The 23,011-nt window shown below is 33.5% G+C and overlaps 2 protein-coding genes across 9 annotated transcripts; one reads left to right on the top strand and one right to left on the bottom strand.

The window, feature by feature from the left end:
* Positions 1 to 116: 116 nt before the first annotated feature.
* On the bottom strand, positions 117 to 6,535 carry LOC125668354 (uncharacterized). Of its 7 annotated transcripts, none has more exons than XM_048902343.2 (4): positions 6,250 to 6,535; positions 5,636 to 5,715; positions 4,566 to 4,737; positions 117 to 1,304 (listed from the first exon to the last, which is right to left on the bottom strand). In XM_048902343.2, the coding sequence occupies exons 1-4, from the start codon at positions 6,346 to 6,348 to the stop codon at positions 1,272 to 1,274; spliced, it is 384 nt and encodes a 127-aa protein (XP_048758300.2). In that variant the 5' UTR covers positions 6,349 to 6,535; the 3' UTR covers positions 117 to 1,271. The 7 variants fall into 7 exon arrangements, with proteins under 7 accessions (XP_048758300.2, XP_048758299.2, XP_048758297.2 ...); XM_048902342.2 differs by having other exon boundaries at positions 117 to 2,163; XM_048902340.2 differs by having other exon boundaries at positions 117 to 2,519.
* Positions 6,536 to 6,624: 89 nt separating this feature from the next.
* On the top strand, positions 6,625 to 22,704 carry LOC125668353 (ras GTPase-activating protein-binding protein 2-like). Of its 2 annotated transcripts, none has more exons than XM_048902337.2 (12): positions 6,625 to 6,689; positions 12,053 to 12,166; positions 14,701 to 14,782; positions 16,323 to 16,424; positions 16,595 to 16,757; positions 17,842 to 17,938; positions 18,104 to 18,279; positions 19,067 to 19,232; positions 20,407 to 20,600; positions 21,020 to 21,078; positions 21,171 to 21,230; positions 21,380 to 22,704. In XM_048902337.2, the coding sequence occupies exons 2-12, from the start codon at positions 12,072 to 12,074 to the stop codon at positions 21,596 to 21,598; spliced, it is 1,413 nt and encodes a 470-aa protein (XP_048758294.1). In that variant the 5' UTR covers positions 6,625 to 6,689; positions 12,053 to 12,071; the 3' UTR covers positions 21,599 to 22,704. The 2 variants fall into 2 exon arrangements, with proteins under 2 accessions (XP_048758294.1, XP_048758295.1); XM_048902338.2 differs by lacking the exon at positions 6,625 to 6,689 and adding an exon at positions 6,823 to 7,225.
* The last annotated feature ends 307 nt before the right edge of the window (positions 22,705 to 23,011 follow it).

Here is a 23,011-nt window from a genome sequence, read left to right on the forward strand (position 1 = left end):
GTTTGGCCTTGCCCTGGAGTCGATCAGAACCTCATTATTTTGTTTATGGAATAGACCTCAATCTTTTGCATTATTTCTATCAAATGCATAACAACTCTGAAATAACGAAAAACTTCCAGAATAATTAGGTTTATTGACAATATAAAAGCAATACGTACGTACACTCTAGATTTTCAAAGATTAAATAGTGAGCAAATTTTTAACAATAACCAGATACAATGTACTATTTTTTTTAAAAATCGCACATTTCATACATAAATAAATAACTTTCAACTTGGAGAGTCAAACAAAATTTCATCAGAAAATGCCTTAACTATCAAAACATGGCATATGTTGATACATATGAAAAGTAAATAACAATGGAAATACATATACAAGTGCAAAAAGTGCAAACAACAAATACATTGTGTATATATATTGCAGTAATAATACTGATAAATGTAATCACAGCTGAAAAAAATTCCTGCCACCAAACAGTTTCCCAAAAATAAACAATTCTTAACACACAGATGGCCTATCATAACAGGCATCTTGTAAATTAATAACATTCATCACCTCAAAATATTTACCAACTTTAAAAAAAGCACACAACTTGTTGAAGATTAAATCACAATGGATTACATCAAATCTTGATCTTGCATTATAAATGGCAAATTATCTTTATCTGCATTAATCATCCATTGAAGCAAAAAATACAGAAATTGGAAATTGAAGAAGAAATTTTAGTTGCACAAAAAAACAAAGAGACATGCAATAAATTCTCTATTTTGTGGGCTTATTTCACCCTTCTTATTGCATCAAATCTAGTTGGGCGTCCTTCACCAGCTAATAATGGTGTACCATGCCCTATAGAATTTAATTCTCTTCGAAGACTATGCCAGGAACTAGCAAGAATAGGACCATTACGACTGTGATCATACTGTCTTCTACATCTCTCAGTACCAATCCAGTTGTAAATGCATCTATATTAATGGGGAGATGACACAGATTATTTGAACAGTTATAATACGTGTAACATTTTCACATTATAAACTTAGACATAAACATTCAGCATTTTGTACGAAAGTGGGTTTTGTTTCTGACAACACAAGTTAAATGCAATGTTTCCATCGGGGACTAGGTGTATTTTATTTGAATAAAGAAGACTGTCGCTTATTTAGACTTTAAAGTGTGGTTTTCTAGGAGGCAGTTGGGTAATTGGTTTTTCGTGTTCATATTCTTGAGGATGAAGTAAAGGAAACACTTTGTCTTCTGGGGTATTGTCCGCTTTCCTATGATAGATTCTGTGGGCTGGCAAGTCTGTTCTGAAAATGGAAAACAAGCTAGTGTTTGGGTAGATTTCTTAATATTTTTTCTAACCACTACTGAAGCTGGTGAAGAACCCCATTTCCATTGATTTGAGTAAATTATTCCACAATTGTTAGATAAATTAAAACTTACAAACTTGATACCAGGAGCTGTGTGCATTTTTTTTGTCCTTAAATCTTAACATAAAATTGTATCCATAAACAATTAAAAATGCACAGACTCCCTGTAGAAAGTATGCAAAACAGCAAGTTATAAAAGACTATTGTTATTGTATACAAAGTATAAATCGGTATTTTAAAAAAATTTGCAGAGTATTAGATGCACTACATAATACTGGTATTGGCTCTGACTAGTTGAAGCTTGTACAGGTTAAAATTATTTGTAACAAAATCACACCATTTGTCAATAAATAATACATATCAAAACAATGTATTAGAAATACTGTATGATATTAATACTAGATTGAGCAAACATTTTAAGGTATAGTTACTGTTAACTTTTAACAACAAAATCTGGAACAGAAGGGACAAAGTATTTCTAATCTAATCTAAAAAAAACAAACTTAAAGCTAACAGAGAATATTGGCAAATTGCACACACACAAAATACAACAGGTAGCACCCAATAGCCACAAAAATGAAATAGTTATCAGTGAATTAACAGTAAAAGGTGACCCCTAACAAAATAAATAACATACTAATCAGAGTCATATGGATGAAGTATCTTAAAAACCATATTACGTTTTATATTTCTGATTGATTCTGGTGGAGGTTTTTTAACAGGCAATTGTTTCTTAGGTAAAGGTTTATTCTTCTTTGCTTGAGCTTTTTCTGCTAGAACATCCTCAATCTGATTCCTGCAAAAAGTTCATGAGGAAACCATTGAACACTGGTCTTCTTAAAAAATGCAAATTCTAAAAAAACCAACACCACCAAAAACTAGCAAAATTTATATTTTCAGTCACTCAAGTGTTGTGTTGTTTCAATAACTTGCATATGGAACTTCCCATTGACTTGCTGGCTTATAGAATATTTGTCTATACTATTATTCATCCTACGATTGTTGCGATTTTCATCGTTCGTGTATTCAGAATTATCTTTTCCAGGGTAAATGCATGCATAGGCCTGGTCAACATGAGGATATAGATTATCACGATTTCTATAACGATTTTGAAAACCTTCACCGTTGACTCGAAACATGCACAGTTCACTCCTGCAATTAATGCAAAGTAGTATGTAAATTTCAATGGTTAGGCTTACTCTCGACTTTGTTTAAATTTCAACACACAATTAAACACTATGATATTCAAAAATTTTCAAATCAAACAATTATATATAAGAAAAAAAAAACAAAAAAAACCCCCTATTTTTCCTTACAATCATAATAGTGTTCAGTTTGAAAATTAACACTAAATTGTACAAATTTGAAGGTTTACTCTTATAAGCTGATGTATACAGACTTTGTATTTTCCAATTTTAATCTTTTAAGAATATTACATTGGAAAACTTTGAATTTCAGAATTAGCATATATAGTGAGAAGTGTTTTGATATGTTAAGTGCTACAGATACAGTGAATCTGAATATGAGGATACATTTCCCCTAGAACAAGAAAACTATTCAGCCATTTAAACCAAGGAGATGTTTATAGTAAAGGACCAAACCAAAATGTTGTGAATTAACTATTAATCTATTACATGCAATTCCTACAGATTTAATATTTAAGCACCCATAGATATGCATTATCTAAAATATTGCACACAGGAAGGAACTGATAAACACCTGAACATGATAAATACTATATGCATATATAAATTTGGGCTTCAGAAACATGTTGGGAAAAGTTAAGGTATTATTTAGGGTATGACAGAATATCCAATTTTACTGTGTTGCTTGAAAATTGCAAGATGGATCATTTTAGAAATTACCTTAGACACCAGCAAGTCATTATTAGGATTTGTGGGTGTAACTTTTACTCAAATACTAGGATTTGAGGGTGTAACTGTGTTCAATACTAGAATTTGTGGGTCAATCTGATTAAAATCAGATCCTTGATCCGCTCCTCTTTCTTCATTTTTTTTTTCTTGTCGCTACACGAGGCGACAAGATGAAGAAAGAGGAGCGGATTGAGGATCTGATTTTAATCAGATTGATTTGTGGGTGTAACTGTGTTCAAATACTAGGATTTGTGGGTGTAACTGTGTTCAATATAGGATTTGTGGGTGTAACTGTGTTCAAATACTAGGATTAGTGGGTGTATCTGTGTTCAAATACTAGGATTTGTGGGTGTAACTGTGTTCAAATACTAGAATTTGTGGGTGTTAGGATTTGTGGGTTTAACTTTCACTCAAATACTAGGATTTGTGGGTGTAACTGCATGTGTTCAAATGCAAGGATTTGTGGGTGTAACTGTGTTTAAATACTAGGATTTGTGGGTGTTAAGGATTTGTGGTGTAACTTTCACCCAAATACTAGGATTTGTGGGTGTAACTGTGTTCAAATACTAGGATTTGTTGGTGTTAGAATTTATGGGTGTAACTTTCATTCAAAAACTAGGATTTGTGGGTGTAACTGTGTTCAAATACTAAGATTTGTGAGCATACTAGGTTCTGTGGGTGTAACTGTAGTAGTGTTAGATATATGGCCTTCCTATCAGATTTGGCTATAGGGTTAACCCTTTACATGTAGTTTGATCAGTAGATAACTAGACTCTTGTGCTAGAGGTCCCGAGTTTGATCCTCCGCAGAGACATAAAACAGTCTCTGTTACAATTGGCGCCCATGTTGGGACTTGTAATCTCTGGTGGGTGAGAGTGATTGCCCCCAAAACTTTGTCCTACAGGCGCTGGCACTCCAAGAAAGTTGGGATGCCTATATCTCTCTGAAGGAGCACAATGTAGTAGTGTTAGATACATGGCCTTCTTTAAATTACTAGCTCTGGCTAGAGGATATAACCCTTTAGCTTGATCAGTAGAGCACTGGACTGTTGTGCCAGATGTCCTGGGTTCGATCCTCAGTAGGGACTGTACTTTCCTGTTACATTACTTAGTGTATTCAAATACATGTTGATAGATATTCAAAATATGAGTGTGTTATACATCAACAAAGGTGAAACATACAAAGTTATTGTGTATGTGTTGAAGCATAAAAGAACATTATATATGTTTATTAAGAAAGACACCCAGCACCATGTTAATTATATGTTCATTATCTAATTAAAGGAAAATTAGAATGAATTACTTATGTTGAAATTTCAACATACATTTTTGTAAATAACAGCTCCAGGGTACATAATTCTATAAATAGGATCAACATGCAAAGGGGGTTCACCCTCTTCCTTAAGCAATCTATAATTAAAGTTAGGGTCATGAACGACCTCCTGCAAAACCACACCCATCTCTCTATGCGGTTTTGGCGGCCGAGATCCACTGCATCTAAAAGGGCAGAAAGGCTTGCATTAAGACCACTGACACAAAGGAAACATGCATTTTTACTCATGTTGTCATAGGATTACCACATGAAATGAACATGCAAATAAAAAAAAAAATAATATAATTATTTATTCATTGAAATGAAATAGATTCCTGAAATGCATTTAATCAGTGTGGTTTCTTTCCTATGTAGTGAAATATCACCGAATTCAATGCATATTTTAACTGACAATACCTGAAATGCATATATATATATACATTTTTCATGCACTACTTTAGAGGTAAGTGAGATGGGTGACAAATGTGTTTATGTGTAGTAAATCATGCAGTCAATTACTTGCTGCTAGATGAAAAGGTTTTATTAAAAAGTTCGGACATTGAAATTCATATCAGCATAAGAATGGTTTTGTTATTTTTTTTGCAAATATTGTCGGACAATGATTTATGTTGTTTTTCGAAAGTGAATTGAGTGTTCTAACAATTCAAACAGGATAACATATGATGACAGGTCAAGCACAATGAGAAAAAAGCTATACTACAGAAACCAATAGACACAGCAATGAATACATTGAAAATTGAGACATACATGATGATTTCCTACACTGTAAACAGTACTCATCCATCAAAATACTAACATGAATACCATCAACATCAGGATCAGTTTGTCTTTTCCATAATATACTGTATCATGGTAAATAAGAGATATTAGTCTGGTATATGATAAGTATCAAACTGGATTTTCCAGTGATTCAATTATTTTAATTTACATGTAGTGTGCAAAAAGTGCTGTTAATTTTTGTCTTGGTTAATTGGTAGTACTTCTATATTCAACCTCCTTCCCCCATTAATGGACATCATCCAAAAATAATTAAATAAAAGGTTTCAAAAATTCAAATTTTACCTGTTGGTGTCATAATCGCCAGGACCACTGAACAATATTGGATTTTTGGCATTTGTTTGCTCAACATTCTCATAAGAGTCCTAACATAAAATAAGATGATTATTCACATATTAGACTATGCACAACAGGTTTAATGTACAAAATTACAAATATTTTGGCACAAACACAATTAATTTAGAATAGAAATTGGCAAAGGCTCATTTAACAACACATCATTAAATGTCTAATAATATAGGAGAACATCGCAGCATATAAGTTGCTGCATATTAACTTCAATTGATTATTAAAGTCTATAACTTAACCTTGTACCGTATACATTAGTTTCTGTGGAAACGAGGGGGTTATTTATATTCGGTCTTTCCTACCCCCCTAGAAAAGACCGAATATAAATAACCCCCTCGTTTCCACAGAAACTACGTATACATCGTATTCATTATCTGTACGTAGATCAGATATCAAAATAATTTACAAATACGAACACAATCATATAAATCAATTATATGGCATTGCCCATCATTACTTGTGTATTAATAAGTAGGGCCTGTTTTTTGTCACACACAAAAAAGTCGTTGTTAATTATGAACAGTTATTAGAAAAACCAAAAGATAGCAAACCTGGTTTCCACCATTTGTCATTTTATCAAGGGCGACTTTCTTCCTATCTATAACTCGCTGACGCCTCAGTGCTTCCATATGATATGCAGATTCTGCCATTTTCACAATATAAATATTGCCCTAACCTCCAAGTACCTTGCAGACGTAAATAACCTCAGAGCGTTCCGTTTCCAAGAGAAACACGCACGCGTTAAATACCGGATGTAGTTCTTGATTGATATAAGCGATATAATTAAATGTAATTCACGAATTGAACTAAGTTTACTATGAATATCCCTATTTATTAAAGATCAATAGCAAACCACTTTTTGTATATTTGTATCATCTTTACATATGATTTTTAAATGTTGCATTTTCAATCATCGATGATATAAGCCATTTTATATTTGGGGTTCAACGATTGTTCTGGAAAGGGAACCCCGGTTACTGCGCGGCAAAGGGTAAGTTGGACATCAATGCGCATTCTGTGCATGTGCTGAACAGAACAACTGAAAAGAAACTATCATCTAATTGATAACAAATTTGACTGTAAATTATATCGATTCTAATGTATTTATAGTCATTTTGAATCCCCGATCCTTGATTCGAAGATAATTGAGGTATGTTTATTTTTTTTCAAGGAAAAATGGAGGTTACGAATTAACCTCGTGTGCCTTCCTTGTTGCAAAACGCAAAATAACTTGCCGGTTGTACTTTTATTTCTGTTGTGAAATATAAAAGTTCCACTTCGTGATTATTATAAAAATTATATAGTTGATTTTACATTGAATAGTCTGTCCCCCAGTTTCGTTTATTATGTATGATTACGTGAGGACGCGTAGGGTTTTGTTTATTCATGTTTACTCCATTGGTACAGAGGTCTTTTTTGTGTGTATTCTATGTTTTATCTCTATATACTTATGAGATTCGGATAGGTGGCATGAATTCACCAATTTTATTGTGCGATTGATTGAATCGAGAAAAATTGTTTTGTGAGGTATGAATGTTATACGTTGGTTATACTTGCTTGTATAAATCGTTCTTTCCATTTAATTTTTAAGTGTCTCCAAGGTAAGTTATAAAGGGGAGGGATTACTAATTTCATATAGTTGTTGGAATTGTCCAAGAATTGTTTGTTGTTGATAGAAATTTGTGAAATTAACACATAGGATGGTTTTATGAACATTCTGTAACAAAAAAGTGTGTACTACCAATAATCAAAAAATTAGAGTAAGTGAATGTTCTGGTTATCAATCAGAAGACATTTTCTAAACCATGTAAAAGTTTTGGTATTCGAAACTAGTAGGGGCTCTTCCATATGTTAACGAAAAGATACACCAAGTGAAACGCTACAAGTTTTTCTTCTCTACATCAGGATATTGATGTTCAGGTGCATGGCAGTGGCAGTTAAAATTTTAATTAGCAACAGTTTTATAATGTTAAGAAATGAGAAGGAATAAATACATCTAGCAGTCCAGAGGTTTATAGAATATTGCAATTGTCTGTTTCTCAGTAGTGTCATGCATATTCATTATTAGGTTGGAATTGAAAGATTCACATTGCACTAAGAAATATGTTAGGGGTGGGGTGTCCATAGATTGGTTAATTAATTTATTGGAAAGTTCAAAGTCAGTTACAACACTTTCTCAAAGATGCCCCTTCTTCCAAAGTCATAGATTTTGGTATAAATCCATAATATCTTATAGAATTAAAGCATTTGGGAAAAAGCACATGCACTTTAAAAATTACATTTAATTGATATTTGAAAGTACCCAGTAATTATTTAAAGAAATTGCAGTCATAACTCGTGATGCACAAAATCGGTTGAGTTCAAATACCATTATTTACTCAATTTTGACCATATTTTTAACCATGCCAGTCTATGCGAAAGTTTTTTTTGGTCCTGTGTAATCAATGAACACACGGACCGGACCAAATTCTGTCAGACCAAAAAACCTAATGTAAAAAGTGAAACACGTGAAAATGCAAAACCAAGGAAATCTTATTTATTATACTTGGGATCCCTCCCGTAAAATACTTTAGACAGTCCATGCGGTTTTAATCACATTCATTTACATATTTGGATTTGTGTGCTATTTTTTCTTATAACAAATATTTAAATGACTTCGCATCAAAATAGTAAAGTTCAAAACCGGACACTAAGACATCGGACATTTCGGTCCGATGTAAAAAAAAAAAAAAAAGATGCATCGGACCTCAGGCACTGTACATCGGTCAGGTCCAATGTCTTTCGCATAGACTGCCATGCTGCTTTATATTCTGCAGTGGTGCATGAAGTTTTCTTGGATAACATGAGTAAACTGATGTTTTCAATAAATTAAATTTATTATAATTCTCTTTAGGACTGCAATGGGTACCCGAAATCCGCGGGTCGGGTTCGGTTCCATTTTCCCATATTTCGGTTCGGGTTTGGTTTTTAAAATAGAATCATTATGTTGCCAAAATCCTCAAAGGTGGCTGTATTTTGATCAATTGTTAAATGATGGCATTGTCGACAAAACTAAATAATGACAGTATATGTAAGATATGTCGGACGCATTGAAAATACGCCACAGGAGCAACATCGTCAATGACAAAACATTGAAAGCATGGGTGGAAACGAGTAGAAGTGACAATGCTCTTTCTAGTACCATGGATGTCGAGTCTAAACCTCAGTCCCCGAGTAATTATTGTGACTAAATACGTTATGAAGGTTTTTGATTTTAACTGTATATTAAATTCTTAAAATAGTTATATAGGCCTGAACCGAAATACCCGAACCCGAAGTAAACAAAATTTAGAACCGACCCGAAAATTTTTGGAACCATGACAGCCCTAATTCTCTTATATTTTTCCCAAAAAAAATAGAAATAATTTGTTCAATTGAATGCAACCTTTTCCGTGAAGAAAAAGATGCCAATAGAAGATGAAATTTTATAATTTTGCTGGAAAATCATTTTTATTGGAAAATTTTGAACTCAATATGTAGATTAGTGGGTTCGATGAAATGTTGGAACTCTGTACTTTGAAGGAGAAAGTAAAGTCCTATTCTTAGAAAATTACACTTGCACAGTAAAAGAATCCTGAAAGTACTTTCATTAGACATGCATGGCATTGTACATCAAAATAGTATCAGTGATGTGTAGTAAATTAAGTTAACACATGATTTTAATATTAATAATTCATTTATAATGCTCATGCATACTATCAATGGATCTATAGAGAACTCATGTTTTTTCCAGGACAAGTAATGCTTTTCTCAAGTATAAATTTTTAGCAGACATTGTATACAACTTTCATGCAAAAGATTTTTTTTTAAAGTATAATATATTGTTAACATATAGACTATTTTCAGCCTCGCTTGTTGAGATGCAGACCGAGTAAAATACTTTTTTAAAAGATGATTGATATAAGGCCACATTTCAGATATAAAATTTGTCATTGTCACAAATGAACAGAAGTAATGTAACTCCTTAGGCCAATTCAACTTAATTAATAGATTATCATCCCCGCCCGCCCCTCGAAAATTGACCCGCCCCAAAAAATTTTATTTTCCGCTCTCATTGCCCTTCGGGTCGTGAGAGGGCTTCGCCCTCTAATATTTTTCTCAGAAAATAAAAATTAAAAAATAAAGTCCTCCCAACCCGCCCCATACTTTTTGCTGACCCTGGATGATAATCTACTAATTAAGTTGAATTGGCCTTATAATATAAGATCTCTTTTCTTTTTTTCACAAAGTACAAACTCGGTCAATTTGCAAACTCTATATAGCTATTGTGTACAAAATTCAATGACCTAAAACAAGAATTATCTTCCATTTTTGGAAAAATGGAATCAAATTTTATATACACAGCAATTACATTGTCCCTTGCATTTCTTCAGAAAATGTTATTCATAGTAGTTTGTTACATCTGTCTACCACAAGCTGATTAATTAGTTTCCCATTGTGATCAATGAGCAATATAGAATTGGAGGATTGTTTGTTTTGGTAATCCCCTCATTAAAATATTTTTTTTCACAGTTCCATTGTGATGCCATTATTTTGAAGACCAGTTGTTTAGGGTGAATTAGTTCTGACAGGTGTTGAGTACATTAAGTCATATAGCTAGCAGATATGTTTTGAGTATTCTTAAAATCACATGACTGGCAATATATAGCTCATGGGTTAAATAGGTGGATTATCATTTTTTATCTTGATGCCTTTGCAGTAAATTGCAATTTTTCTGAGAATTTGGGTAAGTTGAAAAAATTTTGTATACATCTTGTATAAGGCTGAAACTTACACCCCCTTCATGATGATATGAAGTAAATTTTGTGATATTTTAAGTGATAACTATACACAACTTTGAAGAACATATTTGATTGAACATCATTCAGGTTCTCAGCTCTGTGAGAATAATTGAATTGTCTAGTTTGTAGAATATTATTCACATTTTCAAAATTATGATATCAATGAAATGGACAGTGATAGGTATATTGTAAGTTATCTGATCAAGATTTTCTTCTATAAGTTGTTACAGTTATGATGTCTGATTCAATATAATCATATTTTTTGTTTTACTTTAATGTTGAGTTCTGGTATCACTTTCTGTGTTGCATTGTGTGTTTTACTTGACGTCTCGTACTTGGGTTCTGAAGTTTTAATTAAATTTTCAATCCAAAAATTTTTCTTCCCCATCCCCATAAAAAATGGGAGGATATGAACACACTATATCGCCATGGTGACATCATGGCATTTGTGCAAGCACCATGGGAACTTTGTATTAGCACTTTTAAAATTATGCAGCTGTAATTGACCAGTATGTGGGTGTTGTTATTAGTTGTTGAGGATGAGTAAGACTGGGAAATTTTACTTTGAAGTTCACAGCATTGTCAATATACAATATGGTGTGTTTTAAAGGTGTTGCCATGCTTATGGTATTTCCAGCTTTGTTGCTTATGTCACGTTAGTAATTTATCTATCACAGACAGTAACATATTTAAAAACGAAATACTTTCACGTCGCTGGATGGTAACATTCTGATGGGTTCTGTAGCTGTGGTCCATTAGTGTTTCTGGTTTCCTGGCCCAACCTACAGTTTTGCTGTCAACTCTAGATATTTTATTGACAGTATATCGATATAAAAATCTGCAATTTTCAAACGGGAATTTTTTTTTTTTATGCGTTGAGTTTCTCTGATTTACATTTTGACTGCGATGGATCTTCACAGTATTTGCAATTTATATAGACGTGTATTCAAAACTAAGAAGATTTCGAACAAAATGTTTTACCTACCTACCCTACCTAATTTTTTGAGTGAAATAGGACACGTTTTATCTTGGCCTTATTGTTTGTGCTGCTATATGTAAAAATGTTATCTACAAGGAATCAGATGTATTCAACAAACCCAGTTTTAAAAAGGACCATGAACCAAACATTGAATTGAGCTTAAATTGTATTGAACATCATTTTGGAGAATTGTTTCAACCCTGTTTTGAAATACTCTTAATCCATTAAATTTTTCTTGGATATCAAGCTTTAACTTTTACTATATATGTTACAAGCAAAGTGCAAGTTGAGATTTTCAATTTTCAACTGGAAAAGAATGGAACTCAAGGAGCTAGTATGGACAATTCTCTGAATCTGATCATTTATTGATTACTTTCTACTTATGTTTGCCGATTACTTTTGAGTTGGGTTTTTTATTTTGAGAGTTTAAGGGAGAGTTTCTAGCATGTACCTTTTAGATGTACCTTCCTCAACACTTGCACACTGAACACTATATTCAAAAAACAACTTTGTTTATTGACTAGTTATTAAGCACTATGTTTGACTTTCTTTCAGATTACTTAAGAACAAAGTCATGGTCATGGAAACCCCAAGCCCACAGTGTGTTGGCCGAGAGTTTGTTAGGCAATATTACACCTTGCTTAATGAGGTCCCACTGCATTTACATAGGTAATTTTGAAGGTTGTAGAAAATCTGAAAATGAATAAGAGAGTATAAAACTATAAGTATTCAACAACTTTTGTTTCACTCAGAATTGATATTCTGTCATTTGTGATGACTCAGAATACTTAGAAAATAGAAATACTGGAGACTCATAAATGAAAAAGTCAATGGGACTATCAAAAACAAAACTTTGAGAGGTCCAGAAGTTGGCATTTAGAATTTTACACCATAACCACAAAGTTGCAAGTAATTTTATTTGTGGGCAACCAAATTATGAATATTATATTGAGGATGAAAGTTTGGAAAGTGAAAATTGTAGATGAAAGTGTTAGAAGAGAATGAGAGCTCACAGAATGAGAATGTAGGTGTGTGATAGAAATTGAATAGTGAGAATGAAGGGACAGTGGATGAGTTTGAATGAACTTGAAATAAAATAGCATGTTATTGCTGTAAGAGTTTTATTCTTTTTATGGTTAAATTTATGATGAAATTGTTATTTCAACTATTTGTGGCCCCAAATATTTGTGTGAGCTAGTAATATTGGTAAGGTTTTGACTCTTATTTGCAACCCTGCAAACAAATATTGTGTGAGGATGATAAAGATTTTGTTTTCTTAAAACTTTCTTTTATCTGAAGTGATGATTTAAAAAACGAAATTTTTGATTTGTTTTAAATTTGTATTTGTTTCAACACCCCACAATTAAATAAAAATCAAGTGTCACCTGTCATCACTATCAATTCAGCTGATAATTTCTCAAACCAAGTAATCCTCAGGGCAGATTAGGGATGACCAGTCAAGTGTCAATGCTAATTACCAGGCTTCAAAACCTGTTTCCTTAAAGAATCAATTTTAAGTCACCTGCCTGGAAATTTACCTGTTCTAAGATCTAAAACATTCTGCTTGTCAATCAAAAAAGAGACAATAGCTAAGGCCCTATTATCAGATATGGCCAGTGGTGCCAACTGGGCTTCCAAGGTCTGGTGTGTTGATAGCAATTAATTGAAATCTTAACAACCCCTTTCATCTACTGCTGAAATAAAAGCACATTTTTTTATATACTTCTGTGCTGATAATTACCAACTTCACAGTATACTTTTTTTTAAATTATGAGTTAATAGTTAACTATCAGAACTAAATATTTGAACATTAGCAATAAATTCATCACAATCCTATTCCATAGGAAATGTATAATGAAAAATAAAAAATAAAAATCACAGTACTACTTTCCAAAGACAATTGGCAGCAATTCAAGTTCATAATTATTGGGATTAGGACCTAGAAAGAGGAAAAGTTCCCATAGTAGCAACATCACTTTCCATGCCTACTGTCCTTAATTCCTCCTCAAATATCATTAGCAGACTTTTCAATCAACAATGTGTTCTCACATTCTTTTGCACAAATATCAAATGTACAGTATTTTATTTTACATGTGTATCTTTGTGTATAGCAATTGACACCAATGTAGACCCTGGTCACTCCAGGTGAATGACTATCTTTTCCAGTAACCAATTGATGGCCTTCTCTAAGGTTACCAGTGACAGACAGCACATGTTAACAATTAGCACTTATATATTATTGAGAGTAAATTTTAAAGGAGTGTATGTGTGTGTATATATATATACAGTCTGAGAATTTAACTTTTTAAATGGCATAGACAATAGGTCTATGTCTTTTTAATGCGGCATAGACCTGACCAAAATTTGGCGACAAAAATAACACGTATATCGAGAAAAAATGGTTATTAACAAACTTTGGTTTTGAACTTCATACTCCATTTCCAATTCTACATTTAGTCTATTGATATTGTCCTCGTTTTCTTTTTTCTTTTGCTCATCATAATCGCTGTCCAGAAAATACTTTAACTGCGGAATCATATACATGCCGTTTGTTTGACCTTCACCTCAAAATTGTTTTTGCTAAATCGAATGTATATTTTGTTTTGACATTCTTGCAATACTTGAATATTTGGGAAATAAAGAAAAAATAGGATAACTCTAGTTATATTGTTGAGGAAAATCTTAGTTTAAAAATAGATCCCAGTAAAATTCATCAATGGTGAATGCTGATTTTAAAAAAAAATGCATCGACATTTAAAGACAAACGCATGGTATGTTGAAAAATTTGTCTAGAGCACTAGTTATAATCTTCAAACCGCTTAGACGCTTAAGTCATATACTCTAAAATTAACGGAGTGAAATCCAGGTCACAAAAATAGATTTTGACGATTGTAAGGGAAGATATTTTAAGTGCATTTATATCACACGTATCATAATTATTCCTTTGTTTCTTAGAATTTGGCTAGACAATTCGGGATATCTTATTTGCGCATGGCATGGCCCGACCTCATTTGGCATAGCCGCCGCGGTCTACCGTTAAATTCTCAGACTGTATATAATCCTGAAATAAGTATTTTAAAAACTCTACACCAGTAGTATAATAAAAATATAACACAGCCTTTTTTGTCAACATTCAACACTTATGTGTTAGTAACTTCAAATTTTTTGTTTCTGCAAAACCACATTTTTGTGTTTTTCCACAGATTCTACAGTCACAACTCGAGCTTTGTTCATGGAGGAGTGGAAAAACCAGGAGAAGAGCAGCCCCCAGTTGTTGGTCAGGCAGTAAGTAGTCAGACAGGAGGAAATTCAAAACTGCATATATGGTGATATCAATACGACATTTTGGAGATGCATTTGAGATATTTCCTTTTTTAAAACTCGTAGATAATTAGGCGAGAAACATTGTTTACATGTGGGAGTTGGACAAATTATTCATCACTGCATAAGTGAATGTACTCCGTATATCCCAGATTTTTCCAAAAGAGCTCTGCAATTAGTAATATCCACAAGAATAAAATTGGGGTGAAAATAGATGTAATAGACATTGAAAGCATATAAATGGAAATTACACCTAATTTCTAGCATTTTAGGCTTGTCTTGTACATTTAATTCAGAATTGTACTACATGTATGGTATTTAACTTGTTTTTAGCTCGCCTGAGCTGAAAGCTCAAGTGAGCTTTTCTGATCGCCAGTTGTCCGTTGTCTGTCTGTCTGTAAACTTTTTACATTTTTGACTTCTTCTCCAGAACCACAGGGCCAACTATAACCAAACTTGGCCAAAAGCATCCTTGAGTGAAAGGCTTTCAAGTTTGTTCAAATGAAGGGGAGATAATCACAAAAATAGGGTGGGGTCATTTAAAAATATTCTCAAGAACCACTGGGCCAGAAGAGCTGAAATTGACATGAAAGCTTCCTGACATAGTGCAGATTCAAGTTTGTTAAAATCATGGGCCCCGGGGGTTGGATGGGTCCACAATAGGGGATCAAAGTTTTACATACAAATATATAGGGAAAATCTTTAAAAATCTTCTTCTCAAAGACTACTGGACGAGGAAAGTGGAAATTTACGTGAAAGCTTTCTGACATAGTGCAGATTCAAGTTTGTTAAAGTCATGACCCCCGGGAGTAAGATGAGGAGACAATAGGAGATCATAGTTTTACCTACAAATATATAGTAAAAATCACTAACCAGGGAAATTTACCGACATGAAAGCTTCATGACATAGTGCAGAGTCAATTTTGTAAAAATCGTGGCCCCTGGGAGTAGGTTGGGGTCACAACAGGGCTCGAAATTAACATATGCCCGTCAGTCTGTGACTGGTTAAAAGTATGGCGGACTGACATACATTTGTTTTAGTCAGTCCGATGGGACTGGTTAATTTTCTAAAGCATCATTTTGGAAAATATACTTATGAAATTTTATACACAGATTTGGCATGCTTCGATCTGTAGATATCTGACAAATCAGATTCGTAAATATAAATCCCACATTTAAGTGTTACAATATTGTCTGAGGAATATTGAGTTTAATTTCATTTTAATAACATTAATGATATATATTTAATTAATTAATTCTGGAAAACTCTATTGGACTGGTAAAATTTTCTGCGGACTGGTTGAAATTATACCCCATCGGTCCATTTGGACTGGTGACATAAAAAGTTAGCTTCAAGCCCTGCACAATAGGGATCAAAGTTTTACATGCGAATAGGAAAAATCTTTAAATATGAGTCAAGGTGACTCGGGCGAGTAATGTGGCCCATGGGCCTCTTGTTTAAAGAGTGTATTTTTTATTTTAACATCTGTTTATATTTGAATAGGAGATCCACAAAAAGATCATGTCTCTGAATTTCCGTGACTGCCATGCTAAGATTCGGCAAGTGGATAGTCAGGCAACTGTTGGAAATGCTGTGGTGGTTCAGGTAATGCTAACGTGATTAAAAAACAGATAATGAAATGAAAAAGCACATATTTGCTGACTGAAATAGTAATATGAAGTAGAGGTTTGAGGGATAATTTTAATGGCTGGGGTTGTGTACTTTGTCCCTTTTATTGCTTATATTGAATTTACATCCCAAGATTAAATTCACAGGTAACTGGAGAACTGTCGAATAATGGACAGCCAATGAGAAGGTTCATGCAGACCTTTGTGTTGGCTCCTCAGTCACCAAAGAAGTACTATGTTCACAATGACATATTCCGTTACCAGGATGAGGTTTTCCATGATGACAGCGACATTGAGAACCAAGAGGAAGGTCAGTGGTTTCTCGTTAATGGGGGTTCTTAATGTAAAGAATTGCAAGAGTAGCCATTGTTTTGTTGGTTTTCATTAAATATAGTGAATTCAATTCGAATTATAAAAAATATGACAGTCTGAAGAAATGGAAATAATGTGTCCTATTTAATGCCTAGGTAGGTTAAGTAATAAAAATCTTTTTTAAGTCAGTTTTTAGGTCACCTGAGTAAACTCAGGTTACCTATTGCAATTGGTTGTCATGCGTTAGCAATTGAACATTTTTAGCTTCTTCTTAATAACTACCATTCCAATTCTTTTCAAATTTGGTATGAAGCATCATTTGGACAAGGGGGACTTAAATTGTTTTCAAAAATCTTGTTGTCAAGAACCACACATGTGTAAGAAAAACCAAATGCATAGTGATTTCATGACCCCAGGGCAGGACCAAACTACTAAAGCACTTAAATAACATCTTCTTTAGTGGTGTTGATATTAAATTTAAAGTAAATAAATATTTAGAAAGAACAGGTAGTCCTTTACCAAAATTGTAAATTTGATGATTCCTAGAGTAGGGGTCCTGACCCCCAGGGTGAGGCTAAACTTAGTATATAGTATTTATGTGTAAGTTTGCTGATACTGAAATAAGTTATAAATGCATACTTAGGAATTTAGCAGAAAAGGATGTACAAAAAATGGTGAATTCACAACTCGGGGTTATGACTTTTGGATGGGTCCAAATTAATCATATCTTTTGATGTTTTAATGTTAATATACCTATTATTTAAAGCCTTTCATCAGTGTATGCACTTTTCAGGGCATTGAAGTTTTAAGAATACATCTTGTTTTATACTGTTGCTGAACATTAGAATTTAGCTTAGATATTCAGAACAGGATTTGTTTTTTTTCTAGATTTCATAGCCCATGGGAGTAGTTATGCTTTTTCACTAGTATTCAGGTGACTGATAAGGCCTGTGGGCCTCTTGTTATACTACATTGAAGTCATATAGACAGAGGTTATATCTGTAATTCATTATGTTTCCCCTTGGCATCAGTACTAAAGATAAAGAATAGTGATTAACAAATGGTTGGGTTTTTTTCTTCAGATTCTGATGTTGAAAACATGGCATCCAATTCAAATGTTCAGGAAAACATTCAAGATCCAGGAGTGCAGAATTACTATGAGCCGCCCCCACCTTTGAGGTTTTTAAATACTAAACATTTATTTTAAAATGTTGATACGAGGACTTTGTATAAAGTATGGTTCAAAATTAGATATCTGTACTTGCTGTACCACAATTCATTCAGCAGTGTTGAAAAAAAATTTATTAAAATTTGTGTGCTCTAAGATGGTAATTATATTTCCAGTAATGGAACATCTCACTTGGAAGATCGTGTGGACTCCCCCTCACAAAAGTCAGTCGAGGAAGAAAAGGAAGAAGAGCTCGAGCAAGAGCAAACTTATGAGGAAAAGGAGATGATTGATGAGGAGGTTCCAGTAGAACAGGAACCTGAGGCACAGGAAGAAGAACCACAGAACATGGGTACAGTCATTAATCTGCAGGAATATTCAACATCCTATATTTACTGTGGTGGTTACTATGAAGTTGTCTTTAGAAGATATGTCTTTCAAGTTTAATTTCAATAACTTACAAATGTGAATTTATTAAAAGCATGTTCAACGTAACTTTTACTGTACATTAGTTCACTAGAGGAAGATGCATATAGACTTCTGGAGTCAAAAGGTTTGGTCAAAGTAATTTGACAGACAATGTTATGGTCAATATAGGGATATTGTTGTGGACATAATACAAAGAATATTTAACTTGTCATTTTCGTATTCATTGAGATACATATCAAACAGCTAGTGGATATGAAAACATGATTCTCAACTTGTGTACAAATTGTTCCATATTGTGTCACCTCAATAAGGGGAGGGGGGGGGGGGGTAATACTATAATATTAAATGAATGTTTAATCCTTAATTCACAACTATCTGAAAAATTGTAGCAGTCACAATAGACAGACAATTTTAATACTTTTGAAAAGGAGTTGTGAAATCACCAGGTGGTAATTACATAGTGCAAATTAATGGTTTGCTGTGGGTGTTTGGAAGTTGGATAGTTGTTAATCAAACAAATGATAGAGAAAGGGGACCTGTATGCATCACTTCATTTGATGTGACGATGGACATGAAAGACATAACTAAGGGCATGGCACAGCAACAGTCCTGCATCCTTCTGATTCTGTGCTAGAAATGTTAATTTAGTTTGCAATATTATTTAAAACTGCAATGGAGCTTTGTAAAATTCTATAATTTTTGTCAAACAGGGGAGCCAAAACCTTTTTCTTGGGCAGCCTTGGCCAGTAAGAACACCTCCTCTGGTCCAATTGGTCAACAATCTACAATGCCATCTCCACCACAGCAGAAGACATCTGGTGGCACAGGTTTCCGACAAGAGCAAGGAGCTGGCCCACAACCACAGAGAACTCAAAGGTGCTTTTACTTTACATGAGTTATGGAAGTCAGCTTGTTCCTTAGAGATAGTCCAGGACTTGTTCATGATTGGTTGGAATCATTGAAATGTTCATTTAAGTTGCACATTAAAACAGAGGTGTGATAGAAGTCTGATATGGTGAATGTACTGATTCAGAAAGTACAGAATACTGATGCACATTACAAATCATGCTATTAAGGTGGCTCACTACACCTTGAATATTCAAGTATGAACTGAACTAAATCTTGGAAGGATATGATATGCAATAAGTACATATGTCGAAAGGGCAAAAAATATGCAATTTTTGAGAAAAAACATGATTTTCAAATATTTTATAACTGAAAGACACTGGAGGATTTGAACTGTGGGACAGTAACCTTATCCACTGAGCTATGTAGATATTTAAACAAAGTTGGTTAGTTTTGAGGAAATATTGCATAAAGTACATGATTTGTCTGTCAAACTGCTCCCACAGTTTTCAAGTGAGGACCTTCTTATTTTACAAATTGTATGGGTATTGAAGATGTGCATTTGACAAAGCTTTAATTTTGTTCAGTTTGAGAGAAAATTACACTTTGTTAAACTTCGTCATTTTGTGAGAAAATATTGTAAAGTGTGTGCATAGTTTGTCATTTTAACTTTTCACATTTTTAAAGCTGGGGCCTTTGCAACAATTTAAAAGGTGTGGGTATTGCCAGGATTTTGATTTTCAAGAATTTTGTGATTTTCTTTGATGTTTGAAATTTGAACTTTAATTATGTGGAAATGTTTTCCACACCGAATTCTTGGTTTGTCTATCTACCTCCTGTTTTTAAACTAAAACATTTTAATCGTACTATGAAAAAGAAAGCATGTCGCAGCTTCGTGGTGGCTAATACAACCCCAAGTAAAGTTCTACAACTCCTGGCAGTTTTGTCATGTTTGATCATCATGTCACAAAACACACCTTATAATAAAAATACCAAATAAAACCTTTTGCCAGATGTATTATGTACTGTTTACATTACTCTTATTTATTTGTTTTTTCATTTGTACTTCTGCACCTAAGGTGAATATGTGAATTTTTTTTAGCACTGTTTACTAATGAATGTAAAATGACAATTATATGTTCCTGTAAAAAATTTATTTCGAATGCAAGAGGGAAATAGATACTCATGCTATTGCTCCTTTCAGATCTAGAGAAAGAAGAGACAGAGACCGCCTTAGTGCCAGCAGAGATGATGGAGATATTGATCCCCAAAACAACAGAAGACTTGGAGGAGGGGGTGGAGGGGGGCCTCCTTCACGATTCCCAGACAGTCATCAGTTGTTTGTTGGAAATCTCCCAAATAATGTTTCAGAATCTGAACTTCGAGACTTCTTTGAGAGTAAGTTGTCATTAGTATTAAATCATAAACTTATGAGCACTATGTTTAAAAAGTGACAGTATATGCCAAATCCATGATTTCCAATTATCTTTTTTGAAACCTTCCTAATTTTAGAATAAAATTTTGAAATGGGCATGAATTAAGTATTACCCAAACAAATTTAACTGAGAGTTAAATTTGCCAGCAGAGATGATGGAAAAATAATTTTGTTTTTAATTTAAGTGCAATGATTTTTGTCCAGGAACCATAATTTCATACACTTTGAAATTAGTTATTTTGAAAGAGAAACTTTTACATAAAGCATTTACCAGACAGGTGGAGCTGGTTTCATAGCAAGTGATTTTTTTGTCGTATATTGGCTGCTACTACCCCTTAAAAATATGTGTAATATATTTGCTTTCATTTCTTGTGGATTTCAGAACATGGTAATGTTGTTGAAGTAAGAATTAATGCGAAGAGCGTTCCTGGCAAATTACCAGTAAGTAAAGTATTCATGGTGTGGCTTTGTTTATTGCATGTCTACATGTATTTCCATTATTGAAGTCATTGGGAATATTTCATAATTTTCAGAACTTTGGATTTGTGGTATTTGACAGTCCTACACCAGTTGGAGATATCTTAAGAATGCGAGTAAGTTCTACAATATATATTTATATATATTATGATCCTGAATATTTGAAAAGCCAAAAAATGTCTTCTTTTTTGAGACACATTCACCTAAGTAAAATTGCTATTTAAAAAGTATATACATTTTGTTTGATTAAAATCTGCAATTTCAGCCCCTGATGTTCAGAGAGAATCATCGACTGAATGTGGAAGAGAAAAAGCCAAAGGAAGGTAGACCATCAAGTGGGAGAGGAGGTGGGCCGCCACGTGGCATGATGGGACGTGGAGCAATGGGAAATTCAGGACGAGGAGGAATGCGTGGTGGAATGGGAGCTCGTTCTGAGAGAGGCAGCATGGGGGGTCGGGGTGGGATGGGAGGGCCTAGAAGATGAAGATAGTGTGAAGTATTAGTGGTGCTGTAGGAAGGTATGCAATTCTGACGTTGAAGAGCATTAAATGCACCATGGTTCCTGTGCAATCTGCAAATGTTGGTTGTGTGAAAGAGAGAGTGACTTTAATTTATCACAGCAACTGATAGCAAAAAAAAAAAATTTGTGTGAAGTATTTTGGGCTGGGGTTCCCATGACCTACATTTTATGTGTTGTAAGATCTGTGTTATCATTACTGTAATAAATTAGTCACATAACTTCATGTGATGGTGATGATGTATATATGAGTGTATAAAACAGAGTACAATGGACGGGTCTCAGTCTACCATGTATTTATTTATAACACATACAGAATTGCATATTTTCTGTAACATATTCTCTGCATATGGTGAAACAATGCTTTAGGGTTCTATCATTTACTACATAGGCATAATGATTTCAAGGAAGGTTATTTGAAACCTTATTTTATCTTGCAAAATGATTTTTCTTTTAGTGTTTTGATGTTTAAAATGTTCAATTTTTTTTTATGTTTCCATTATTGAGAGTTTTTCTATGCAAGGTGATTTGTCATGGTTTGAAACGAATCATTTCTGTACTGAACATCATTTGCAAGAAATGCATTACTGAAAAATAAAGTTTTACAAAGTAAAGATTTGTATCAATATAACTTAGTGCTCATATTTATATAAATCTGAGGTAGTACATTTTTGTTTTGATATGTATGATAATAATGGCTACATTCCTGTGTAAGTCAGCAGTTGTACTAGTCCCAAAGCAGGTGGTGCAGGTCCTCTCTATTTTCCCCTAGTCGCACACCAACAAAATAAGTAAAACTTTCACTTCATGTGAGAATCATCCAAACACTTGGTATGGCTTCTTTCCTATTTTCTATTTTCTTTCATTTGTTGCTGTAGTGTTAGACTGAGGGGATCGGCATGTTATTTTCTGTCCATAGTGACCATAATGAATGTTAAATAAGAATAGTACAATATTTAAATAAAACAATGCTATCAGAATGCCATTAGTCTTTCAAGATTTAATCTCGATGTGTTAAATAGTTAGTACATATTGAAATTTTCACCATTTTCAGTTTGGTATTTTTATATATCTTGAAATTGCAGTGTTTTGATATCAGGTAATTTCACTGTTTGAATATGACACTGATATTTGAACCGATTACAGACTGCTTCATAGAAATGTAAAGTCTGTTTTCCTACAATGCCAGTAGTATTTATGTAACAGTGATTTGTGTTTTTATATACTCCTGTGATCTCAACTGTAGTTCTCATGTTTTGAGTCTTTGGCCAAGCTCAGAAGGTGCCATAAACTGTGATGAGATTTTTGGACGATGACTGGAGCATGAGAATTTTTTTTTTCAAGTCGCTGCTACAGAGTTCAGTGAAATGTCCGTTATCA

This window comes from Ostrea edulis, chromosome 4, assembly GCF_947568905.1.
Source record: "Ostrea edulis chromosome 4, xbOstEdul1.1, whole genome shotgun sequence".
In the NCBI taxonomy this organism is placed as follows: domain Eukaryota; kingdom Metazoa; phylum Mollusca; class Bivalvia; order Ostreida; family Ostreidae; genus Ostrea; species Ostrea edulis.

What these genes read in the sequence shown, in the direction of transcription:
- LOC125668354 (XM_048902341.2), bottom strand. Translation starts at nt 6,348, where the DNA reads ATGGCAGAATCTGCATATCATATGGAAGCACTGAGGCGTCAGCGAGTT. An exon ending in TGACAAATGGTGGAAACCAG is followed by an intron (nt 5,716 to 6,249) that starts GTTTGCTATCTT and finishes ATTTTATGTTAG; the next exon opens with GACTCTTATGAGAATGTTGA. An exon ending in GGCGATTATGACACCAACAG is followed by an intron (nt 2,520 to 5,635) that starts GTAAAATTTGAA and finishes CATTAATTGCAG; the next exon opens with GAGTGAACTGTGCATGTTTC.
- LOC125668353 (XM_048902337.2), top strand. Translation starts at nt 12,072, where the DNA reads ATGGTCATGGAAACCCCAAGCCCACAGTGTGTTGGCCGAGAGTTTGTT. An exon ending in CCCCAGTTGTTGGTCAGGCA is followed by an intron (nt 14,783 to 16,322) that starts GTAAGTAGTCAG and finishes ATATTTGAATAG; the next exon opens with GAGATCCACAAAAAGATCAT. An exon ending in GCGTTCCTGGCAAATTACCA is followed by an intron (nt 21,079 to 21,170) that starts GTAAGTAAAGTA and finishes CATAATTTTCAG; the next exon opens with AACTTTGGATTTGTGGTATT.